General features: G+C 40.8%; 1 protein-coding gene and 1 pseudogene across 2 annotated transcripts in view; one reads left to right on the top strand and one right to left on the bottom strand.

Annotated features, from left to right (window-relative positions):
- WDTC1 (WD and tetratricopeptide repeats 1) overlaps nucleotides 1-12,385 on the bottom strand; it is a 55,762-nt gene that overhangs the window by 18,468 nt on the left and 24,909 nt on the right. For both annotated transcript variants that reach the window (XM_070404466.1, XM_070404467.1), the window contains exons 4-5: nucleotides 2,657-2,703; nucleotides 2,117-2,228 (exon numbers count right to left, since the gene is read on the bottom strand). In XM_070404466.1, coding sequence (XP_070260567.1) covers nucleotides 2,117-2,228; nucleotides 2,657-2,703 — 159 coding nt within the window. The remainder of the gene's footprint in view (nucleotides 1-2,116; nucleotides 2,229-2,656; nucleotides 2,704-12,385) is intronic.
- Nucleotides 5,560-5,915, top strand: LOC139003057 (ATP synthase subunit f, mitochondrial pseudogene; annotated as a pseudogene).

Raw genomic sequence — 12,385 nt, 5'->3', positions numbered from 1 at the left:
TCCTCATGCTGTGACCCAACCATAAAATTATTTTCGTTGCTACTTCATAACTGTAATGTTGCTACTGTTACAAATCGTAATGTAAATATCTGATACGCAGAATGGTCTTAGGCGACCCCTGTGAAAGGGTCGTTCGACCGCCAAAGGGGTTGCGACCCACAGGTTGAGAACCGCTGCACTTGACTTAAATGTTCATGCAAAAGCAACAATTCACTCTTCCCACACATACTACTCTAATGGCTCACTTGGATAAGAGCTAGATGAAATAGATGGAATTTAATAATTTTTAGGGACAACTAGTAGTTTTTAAAAAATATATATTTTTATTGATTTCAGAGAGGACAGGAGAGAAAGAAAGAGATAGAAACATCAATGATGAGAGAGAAGCATTGATCAGCTGTCTCTGGCACATCCCCAACTGGGGATCGAGCCAGAAACCTAGGCATGTACCCTTGACTGGAATTGAACCCAGGACCCTTCAGTCCGCAAGCTGATGCTCTATCCACTTAGCCAAACCAGCTAGGGAACAACTAGTAGTCTTTAATCCTGTCTAGAGGCAGCACATAATCCATGCACAAAGAAATAACAGGTGAACCCTTGGGAAGAACTTGTGACCACTGCCACACTTGTCACACACTGCAGCAGCCACCAGGGGGAAGTCGTGGGTTAAATACAGGGGTAGGCAAAAGTAGGTTTACAGTTGTGAGTATATGAAGTTTATTCTTGTATTATTATTTATTAATTATTGTACTGTTTTCCATACAAACAACTATGCCCACTCCTGTAAGTATATCTACTGTTTTACTAACAGAAGACAGAAGGATCCTTTTCCACACTCTTTTTTTTTAACAGAAGAGGAGGCTGAAGGTCTGTGAATATAACTGCCTTGCTCAAAGTCTTACTATTAGTGATTATCAAGGCCATTGTCAAATTCTGGTCTCTGAACTTAACATTTTGTGCTCTATGATGCAAAACTTAGGTCCTTTCCCAGATCTGACCCCACAGACTCAAACTGGTCCTAAAGCTTTTCAGGGGCAGAAAGCAGTCTGTTTGCCATGAGAGAGGTGAATCAGCATTGTTCTGTCTCTAAAATAGCAGAAATTCATCCAGGATTGGTCCCTGGGCCAGAGATGAGAATCACAGCTTGGGAAAGAGGCAGGGTTTAGGGAAATAAGTAGGTTTTGAGCTCTTGAATTTGCCTTCTTCAGGTATGTTGTAATTCTTCTTGATATTATGGGAAAGGACAGCCTCACTCTCACATACCTCCATGACAGAATTTCAGAGCTGGAAAGGTTCTTAAAGGTCATTTCCTCCAACGTTAAACCTGGCAGATAAAGTTCCCAACAAGCAGAATACCTCAGTGCTAGTACATTTGCTACATCCTCAGAGGGCCCATTCTACCCTTCCCAAATTTCTCTAAGCTTTAGACAATTCTTTCCTTCATCAGGCATGCATTTGCTTCTGTGGACTTATAGCTGTTGTCCTAGGTCTGTTATCTGGGATTAAAAGGGACAAGTTTCATGCCACTTTCACATAATAGGTCTCCAGGTCTGAGGGCATCTGTAAGGCCCTTTCCCACCTCTCCTCAGCTCAACTCCTCTCCACCACAAAAGCAGCAGACCCATTTCCTATGAAAGCTAGAACAGTTAAAACCACCTGTGCCAGGTAACATCAACCCTGTGAACTGCTACTTCCTTTTTAAAATTAAACTATTTATTCACTCATTTATTCATGAATCTGAGGGATTTTCCTTAGCTACTACCTTTTTACAGATGAGCAAACAGGCTCAGAGAGGTCAGGTGATTTGCCTACTTCACATAGCTTCCAAAGGCTGATAAGGGAGTCACACAGTCTTCCTGGTATCTAAATTCATGCTCAGAACTGTATCTCCCACCATCACCACTCACACAAACATAAATTCATTTAGAGCTGGCCTCTTGGCTCTAAGAGAGGAAGCAGGATATGGAAAAGAGATGGGGTTTCAGGAATCACCATCAGATGCTCAGATCAAAGGTGTATGTGACCCCAGGGGGTACATGGGAAACACACATGCAAACACAACCATGTGCAGAGCTCAGTCACCGTGTTCACTGGCTCTGTGGCTTATCCTGCTCACCTTGACAGAGAAGATATTTGCAGTGTGTCCCGTATGCATGGAGAGCAGCTTCTTGTGGTGCAGCGGGTCCCACACAATCGTGTGCTGGTCATCGGAACCAGAGGCCAGCAAGCTGCAAGCAGAGTGAGGGGTTCTGATCTCTCCTCAAGTTTGTGGGCAATTTTCCCCTATCCCACATTCCCAGGTGATAAGGTATTAGGCCACACAGAACTTAAATCACAGTATATGTCACAGATTTTAAGGCTATCTTGTAAACATTGGCTGATTCTCTATTTGTCCTGAGAATTTGCCATTATTCCTTAAACTCTGCATTGACTTATTAAAAAAACAGGGTTTGGATGGCCATCCAACCTTCCATCTATCTGGGCTTCATTGTTTAACTGTGATTGACAGTGATGGACTAAACTAAACTACGTAGCAGAGAGCAGCAGTCTTTTCACTTGGGCCCATTCTTTTCCTTAGATCTAGGCAGAGGATCTCCCAGCTGCCCCACTCCCTTTCTTTAGCACCCCCTTCCCCCGTGCTCTAGCTCATACTTACTCTCCTTTCTCATTCCACTCCAGACAGTTGACACATCCTGAGTGACCCTGGGCAAGCAAATGGAAAGGGAAAGAAGAGAGCCAGTTAGAGGTTCTCCTGGGGAACTCAACACCAAAAAGTAGAACTGAACAGGTAAACTAATCTTTCCATCATCAATGTTTTCCAGGTGCGTGTGACTGACCAGAACTGAATTAAATTGCCTGGCATCTTACAATATATAAAGTACATTCATTGTCATGATTTTACTTGACATTGAACACCCCCGAGTCATAAAGTTCAGGTTTCATTGGTCCCATTTTGCAGAAAATTAAACTGAAGTTCAGATAACAGTAACAGAAGTGAGATCCAAACAAATTTCTGCTCCTACCACTAGAAGGAACATGTCAACAGTCCCTTCGAGGGATAGCCCCTCGACCACAGACAATTTTCCCAGAGAAGCATCTGACCCAAGGATGATCTTTCATTCATTTGGCATATGTTTAATTTATTGAGCACTCACTGCATACCAGGTACTGTTCAGATGCTGGGGGCAGATCAGTGTACAAATCATAGTACCTGCTCTTCTGAGTTAACTTCCAGTAGAAGGAGCCTGATATAGTAAGGTACATTGGGCTAGTTTCTTGAGCTTGGAGATTTGAATTAAGAAACACTGAGAGTGAGGCAGTTAACCGATGCTGAGGTTGAAAGCATGCACTGAGAGAAATCATGGCAAAGCTAGAATTACCAGAAAACAGAATCCATGAAAAGCAGAAGGTATGAGGTGGCAGAAACAAGTCTTACATGGGAAAAGGAGAAAACAAATCACTAGGCATTCCTACATACTGTTCTTTCTGTTTCCTCAGCCTCCTTCATTCCTAATAGTACCTAGATTTTCATCTAATCATCTCCCTGTCCAAGTTAGACCATGTGTTTCAGGAAGGGTAAATCCATTGTTCTCTCCAGTGATAGGTTCAGAAACTTACGCCTAAGCCAAATTAGAGGTGGCATTCACTTGGGCATAGGAATTGGCTCAGAAATGACCCTGTGACCCCAATCAGATGCAAGAGGGACAGTTGCTGGGAGCTTCTGGGAAAGGAGTTTTCTCATTCTCAGGAGAGAGTCTATGAAAGAGATGCCTTCTTTCTCTCGATGATGGGAGTACTGATGTGACACCTGGAATTGCCACCACCAGGGAAGCCAGCCAGAGAGTGAAACTGAAGGAGGAAAGCCCAGCCCAGGGAATCATGGAAAAATGGAGCCAGAGTGACCAGAACAACTAACCCAGATGCCTAGTCTACTCCTGGACTTCGACTTAAGTAAGCCAATCAATTCATAACTGTTTAAAGCCATTTGAGTTGGGTTGTTACTTGTGGCCCAAAGCATCCTAACTAACAAACTCCAACTCATTCTTCAGATTTCACTTTATAGGCACTTCCTTGAAGATGCCTTTCCTGTCGTGTGAATTTGGGAGGGAGGCATACGCTTCCTGTGGGCTCCTACTGTCACACTATATTATGGCTCTGTGTTGACATGGTGGTTTGCATCACCAGACTGAGCCCTGAGAAGCAGGCTTTTGTGTATTGTGTTCATTGCATCTCCAAGGCCAGTTATAGTCCTTGGCACATATCTGTTGCATAAATGAACACGAGTCAGTGGGACTAATGGGAAGAATGAAGAGATATGAACAAATCTAATTCCCCGCCTATCCGTCAGAAAAGGCCTTTCCTCGGCCTTCTCCTTTCCTTTTACCTTTTGCTCTATACAGAGTCTCATCTGGGTTGAACCTCACTTCTTTCCAGGTTCTGCACTTACAAACATTGCAGACACATTTACTCTGCCCACACTTGTCAGAGCACTTGCTGACCTGAGGCCTCTCACTTTCCTGTGGCACTTGGTTGCAACCCCACCCATAGCTTTGGTCACGCTTTTTAGGTCAGAATCATTTCTGTCCTCAGCCCTCTCATTTTTTTCAACTGGCTGTCAATTACTTGGACCTGGGGGCCACATCTTCCCAGCTGACCCTGAACAATTCATTGTGACCATCACCTTGGAGAACTGTTTGGTAGTTTCAGATAAAGTTAAGCTTGTATCTATCTACCCTATGACCCAGTAATTCCATTTGTAGGCATTTACTTGAGAAAAATGAAAACATTTATCCATACAAAAACTGGTTTAAGAATATCTTATACACAATTTATTTTTAAAAGCCCCAAACTGGAAATAGCCCAAATGGTTATCAACTAGAGAATGGATAAACACAATGTAGTACATCCATACAGTGTATCACTACTCATCAATAAAAAGAAACAAAACTAGATATGTGCAACACAGGCAAAACTCACCAAGGATATGTTTCCATTGATTTTAAGAGAGAGTGGAAGGGAGGGGGAGAGACAGAGAGAGAGAAACATTGATATGAGAGATACACATAGATTGGTTGCCTTCCGCACACCAGGGTTGGGATCAAGCCTGCAACTGAGGTACGTGCCCTTGACAAGAATCGAATACGGGACCCTTCAGTCCATGGGCCTGTGCTCTATCCACTGAGCAAAACTGGCTAGGGCCATGCTTTTCCTTCTGATCTTTGTTACTTGCTCCTTCTCAATATTCAAATTTCATTTCAAACATCACTTCATCAGAGTGGCTTTCTCAGACCACTGTATCTAAGGTATATCCCATTACCATGGTTTGATATGACTTGTTTCTAGTGAATTTACATTCGAATTATATTAAAACAAAAGCAATTAAGCCAGATTGTGAAGGTAAGATATATAATGTTTGCAACTTGTTTAAAGAAGATATTAAGAAAACAAATAAGGCAAGAGAATAAATTTGCCAAGCCAAGAACTATTTGTTAAGTCCTTTAAAAGAGTAGACACAGAGTCCTTGCACGGCTCCGCAGAGTGGACACCCCGGACTCCAAGATGGCGTCATTCATGCCATTGAAGAAGACACTGATGGAAGTCAAAATAGGGGAGCTGCCATGCTGGAGACTGATGCAGGCTTTCACCCCTAAAGGTTACCACAGGTATTACAACAAGTACATCAATGTGAAGAAAGGGGGCATTGCTGGCGTTTCTATGGTGCTGGCAGCTTATGTGTTTTTCAACTACTGCCGTTCTTATAAGGAACTAAAACATGAGCAACGACGCAAGTACCGCTGAAGAGGGCCCAATGTGGACTCCACATTCCTGACCATGACCTTTGCCCAGCACCTCTGAATGCTTTCATATTGTAATGTAACACCTAATAAAAGGTGGCTGGTAAAAAAAAAAAAAAAGAGTAGACACATGGTTGGAGTCAAAAGAATATGAACTATGGAGCCAGACAGGCCTGATATAAATATTAATCTTTTACCATTCATGTGACCTTGGAAATGCTCAGTTTTATTCTCCTCATTTGTAAAGTGAGATTCCTTTCCTCACAGCCGAGTGGGAACAAAGCCTAGGACAGAGCCATAAAGAAGACCAACGTAAGGGCCTGATGGACAAGGAGTATGCAAAGGGCATCAAGAAAGACACGAGAGGAGTAGGAAGGAAAACAGAGGGTGATGCCTCAGAACCCAGATGACAAAAGTTTTGTTGAGAAGTGTCCGGTACTACCAAATACTGTCGGATCAAGCTAGATGAGGACTAAGAAGTGTCCATTGATTTAGGGCAAGAAAGCTACAGTGGTAACCTTGGCAAGAGCCACTTTTGTGGTGTGTGGTTAGATAAATAGAAGAAGGTTGAGGAATTCATTGTGTGCCACATTCGATATTTTCAGTCAATGATGAGCCACATATATGATATAACATATAGCCTAGGTGTGTAGTAGGCTGTACCATCTAGGTTTGTGTAAGCACACTCAAGATGTTGCACAATGACAAAATCATCTAACAGTGTATTTCTCAGAATGTACCCCTGTCGTTAAGCAGCACATGACAGTACTGGGAAGTGAGGAAGTAAAAATACTGAGTTTAGACTACTCTTTCAGTCTGGCTATGAAGAGGAAGAGAAACAGAAGGCTATAGCTAGATGTGGCTGTGGCATCAAAGAAGGACTTTCTTATATTAGAGAAGCTTGAGCATATTTAATCCCAAGGGGAATCAATAGAGAAAGGGAAAGTTAAAGATACAGGAAAGCTAAAAGATCATCTGTGGTTGGAGTTTTGTCAGATTAATGTTGCAAGAGAATGATTGTAGTAATGAGTCATTGATTCTTAGGAGACAGGGAAGGAAGTAAAGACATGAAGTAGCTTGTAAGGAGAGAATAGAGGGGTTGACTGGGCTTGGAGGAACTGTTGAGGATGCAGAATCATTGAGGCATGATAGATATATGTATACACTCTTTTTTCATTTACTAATATAGCTAGGAAATCACTCACATCAATTAATAAAATTCTTTTTCATAGCTGCATAGCACTTTATATGTAGATGAACCAAGATTTATTCAACAAATTTCCCATGTATGGATTCTTAAGAGTTGTTTCTAATAGTTTGCAATTATAGCAATACCATAATGAATAACCTTGTGCACATGTATTTTATTACTGTTGGAGATGTGTACCTTCAGGGTAAAAACCCAGAAGAGGCAGTATTGGCCAAAGAGTAAATGTATATGTGGTCTTGTTAGATATTGCCAAGTTTCCGTCCATGGGAGTTGCATCATTTTGCCTTTCCAGTAGCAATGAATGAGAGTGCCTGTTTCTCCACAACTTACCAACACACTGTGTGGTTAAGCTTTTGAATATTTCACCATTCTGACAGATGAAAAATGTTACATTTCTCTTGTGAATGAAATTGAGTATCTTTTCCACATGCTTAAAGGCTTTTTTAATATAATTTTTGTCAATTTTGGTGTAACAAAATTGAAAATAAGAATTTATATATGTGGCCCTGACTGGTTTGGCTCAGTGGATAGAGCATCGGCCTGTGGGCTGAAAGGTCCCAGGTTCGATTCCGGTCAAGAGCATGTCCCTTGGTTGCGGGCACATCCCCAGTAGGAGGTGTGCAGGAGGCAGCTGATCAATGTTTTTCTCTCACTGATGTTTCTAACTCTCTATCTCTCTCCCTTCTTCTCTGTAAAAAATCAATAAAATATATTTTTTTAAAAAGAATTTATATATGTGTATCTGCATATTTTTGCAAACACAAACATAAGCACAGAATGGATAAGTGGAAACTAATGAAGTTGGTTACCACTAGGGGGTGGAAGGTATACGATGAAGGATAGAGAAAGGGTATGAGTAATCCTGCTCTGGACCTTTTTGTAGAGTTTTTACTTTTAGAACAAAGTTGAAACTGGCCAGTGTTGCTCAGTGGTTGAGCACTGACCTATGAACCAGGAGGTCACAGCTTGATTCCTGGTTGGGGCACATGCCTGGGTTGCAGGCTCAATCCCCAGTAGGAAGCCTGCAGGGGGCAGTCATTATTGTTTCTCTTTCTCTCTCCCTCTCCCTTCTTCTCTGAAATCAATAAAAATATATTGGGGGGGGGGGGGGCCAAGGCCCCCCTACTTAAATTCTGAATCCCATACCCATCAGCCTTCCCCAAGACTTTGGTCCTTCAGTTATTCTGTCCTTCTCTTCTATCAGCAATTCCTTCCTCTCTCATCAACATATAAAAATGCTCTAGCATTTCTTCCCATTCTTACAAATCCTTTCTTTAGGGGAATCCTATTGACCCCTTCACCTACTGCCCCATTCCTCTGCTTTCTTTTGTAAACAAAGTTGTTCAAAGTTGTCTATATAACTCAATAAAGCTGGGGGAGGGAGGAGAAACAAAACAAAATGACTTGGAAGGGTGGAAGCAAGGGGAATAAAGAAGATGTCGTTCTTCCTCCAATCTCCTGAAATGACTCCCCATTGGTTAAAGCAAACCAAAAGACAGAGGACAAGAGAGAACATTAATATTCCTGTGCAAGTCAGCTGTCCAGGCAGTGAGCTGAAGAAAGGTAAAAAGGAGATGTAGAGGGGCAAGAAAATATAACTTTTAAAGATTATTCTTTTTACTGCTTATATTCTATTATTCCTTTCATCCAGGGAAAAAGTTTGTCCTAAATAAATAAACAAAAACAAATTCCCATTACTCTCTAAAATAAGAAAAAGAAAAAAGATAGTTGTCTACACTTGTTGCTGTTTCTTCACTTCCAATTCACTCCTCAACTCTCCAATCTAGCATCTATTCCCACCACTCCAATAAAACTGCTCTTGCCTGGCCAGCATGGCTCAGTGGTTGAGCGATGACCTGTGAACCAGGAGGTCGAGGTCTAATTTCCAGTAAGGCCACATGCCTGGGATGTGGGCTTGATCTCCAGTAGTGGACGTGCAGGAGGCAGCCAATCAATGATTCTCTCTTATCATTGATGTTTCTCTCTCTCTCTCTCTCTCACTCTCTCTCCCCCTTCCTCTCTAAAATCAATAAAAATATTTTTTAAAAAACAAAAATGCTCTAGTCAAGACCACAGTCATTGTTTTGTCCCCATCCTACTCAACCTTCAGAAGCACTGAGTACAACTGAACACTCCTTCTTTGTGGAAACACTTTCATTACTTGGCCTTTACACTTTCCTGGTTTTCTTCCCTTTCTACCTCACTGACTACTCTTTCTAGTTACCTTTTCTATCTCCTTAGCTTGTAATTAACTTCTGAAAGCTGGAGTGCTTCAGAGCTAGGCCTTGGACCCTATTCTCTAATGCTCCATGGACAGATGAAGTCTCCAGATTTCTCCCTAGAATCCAGAGCTATCTCCCAATAAGTACTGCCTACCTGATATCTCCACAAAGCTACCCAACTGGCTTCCAAACTTACAACCTCTGAGTCTCTCTCTAACTTATTTTTTCTCTCAGTCTTCTTCTTTGAAACTTTTCTCAATTCTCTAGGTCTCGTAAGAGGGAAAGCTGGGATTTAAACTGGGTCTTTTTAGTATCTAAACCTGTGTACATTCCTTCATACCATGTGCTTCTACAAGTCCTGGGCAAGGTGGCCTTTAGGCAAGTGCAAATTGAAACAGTTCACCTTAACATAATTGTTTTTGAGTTGCAGACCTTGGAAAACAATAGATTAGATCCTGTTTTGTAGTCACAGAAGTTTCCAAGTCTATTCTGGACAAAGTTATCAAACCAGGAAGAGATGGTAAAGATAATATGGGTTGGACAGAGGCACAGCTAAAAGAAGCCAAGCCAGCTAGGGGTCACTGTCAATTCAGCATCAACCATAGCAGGTCTCTCAACCGCACCATTATTGGCATTTGGGGCTGTATAATTCTTTTTAAAATGGGGATCAAGCCTGCAACCCGGGCATGTGCCCTGACCAGGAATCTAACCGTGAGCTCCTGGTTCATAAGTCGACACTCAATCACTGAGCCACACCAGCTGGGCTGGATGGGGCTGCATAATTCTTTGTGGCACTTTCTCTGTTGTCCTGTATATTGTAGGATGTTTAGCAGCATCCTGAGCCTCTACCTACTGTATGCCAGCAGTACCCTTCTAGTTTTGATAACCAAAACTGTTTCTAGGCATTGCCAAATGTCCCCTTGAAGGTAAAATCTTCCATGCTCCACCTCCAACTGCACTACAGGGATGTACTCTGAGCTTTATTCTGAAGGAAACATAGAGAGAAACTTAAAAAAAAAAAAAGGATAAATAATAAAATATATCAAAAATTATGTTTTCAGATAATTTTTAGAGATGAGAAAACAATAAAAGTATAAAAGGGTTTAACAAACTGTGTAAATGATACAAGATCCATTTGTAGGGAAAAAATTACATAAAAGCATGGAAAAAAACAGGAAGATTTAAGAATCATAATTATTATTCTATTGAATTAGCTTGCCAAGATCCAGGCACTATGTTAAGTGCTTCACACTAACTTCTAATTTAATCATCACAATAATTCTGTTTTACCAATCAGGAAACTAGGGGTAACTTGCGCAATGCTATATAGCTGTGGAGAAGATAGGTCTTGAAATTAAATGGATAAAGCTCCAATGTCCATCTCTTAACAAGTATTCTGCTTCGTAACAGAGACAGTACACCAAACATTAACAAAGTTTATCTCTACACAATAGAATTAAAAATGATTTTGTTTTCTTCTTTACATTTTTCTGTCTATTCCATATTTTCTACTATGATGTTTATTACCTCTATAATCAGAAAAAAATATTAAGTAAAAGTTATGAAAACTACTTGGTAATATGGAGAAAAATAATTATTATATGTTAACTTGAAAAAACTCAATGTAGCCCTAGCCGGTGTGGCTCAGTAGGCTGGGTACTGTCTCATGCACCAAAAGGTTGCTGGTTCGATTCCCAGGCAGGGCACATGCCTGGATCGTGGGCTCCATCCCTGGTAGGGTGAGTGCAGGAGGCAGCTGACTGCATTCTCACATTGATGTTTCTCTTTCTCTCCCCCCTCCCTTCCTCTCTCTAAAAATCAATAAAAATATATTTTTTTAAATTCAATGTAAAGTAGGATTACAATGATATAAAACTATACAGGAGATAAAACAGAGTATATGAAATACTAATAGTAATTGTATTATGGAGTGAGGACTAAAAAGTAATTTTTACTCATGTTTTCCATATTACTATTAATAGTTATATTTTGTAATGGATAAAAGTTTATAATTAAAAGAAAGCAATCACAATAATCGATAGCAGGAGTGGAAAATCTTTTTTCTGCCAAGGGCCATTTGGATATTTATAATGTCATTCGAGGGCTGAGGGTCATACAAAATTATCAAGTTAAAAATTAGCCTGCTGCCCTAGATGGTTTGACTCAGTGGATAGAGCATCAGCCTGCAGACTGAAGGGTCCCAGGTTCCATTCCAGTCAAGGGTGCATTCCCGGGTTGTGGGCTCCATCCCCAGTAGGCAGGAGGCAGCCAATCAATAATTCACTCTCATCATTGATGTTTCTATCTCTCTCTCCCTCTCCCTTCCTCTCTGGAATCAATAAAAATATATTTTAAAAAAATTAGCCTGCTATATTTGGTCAGACATTTAATTAACTCACCCCTAATGCCTTGACCAATGATTTCGTGGGCCTTATAAGGCCTGAGGGCCGGATGTTCCTCACCCCGATCTATAATCTCACTACCTTGAGATAACACTGGTAACATTCAATAAATTCTTTCTAGTCTTTTTCTAAGACCAATATGATCACTTACAAACACTAACCCGAAGGAACCAAAGAGAATTCTTACTCAACCTGCAGATAACACTAAGTTGGATAGGACCATTAAAAGTTGGATTCAAAATATGATCTTGAGGAAGAAAAGGAATGCAACTAGCATTATGGAGTATCTGTCAGACAATGAAAAAGTGGAACTTCTGGTCTGAAAGCCTGGCTCTCCATGGCCTGGACAGGATAACAATAGACAAGGTGCTTGGTCTTTCTAAACCCTTTTTTAAAAATACCTATTCCCTAACTACTTTCCCACAGCACTTCTTTGAGAAAGCATGTGTGTGTGCGTGTGTATGAAAACATTTTGTAAACTCTAAATTCCTGTATAAAGGTAAGAATCATTATTGTTCTAAGCCAACAGTAATAACAGTGGCATGTAATTCAAAAATCTTTTCAAGCACAAAGCAAAAAATATGACCCCAAAATAATTTCTGCGTGACTATGTAAATAACTAATCTTGATTCAGATTTACCTACCTAATATACTGCTGATAAGCAAAGGTAAACTTTAGGTATGACCTGCACAGAAAAACTTGTTTATGACTTGAATAATGCTGAAAGGATTCTCTGCAGGCAAAGGAGAGCCAGC

The sequence above is a fragment of the Myotis yumanensis genome, unplaced genomic scaffold (assembly GCF_028538775.1).
Source record: "Myotis yumanensis isolate MYYU_CA2020_CCGP unplaced genomic scaffold, mMyoYum1.0.hap1 SCAF_2, whole genome shotgun sequence".
NCBI lineage: Eukaryota > Metazoa > Chordata > Mammalia > Chiroptera > Vespertilionidae > Myotis > Myotis yumanensis.
This window is presented reverse-complemented; position numbering and strand designations above follow the sequence as displayed.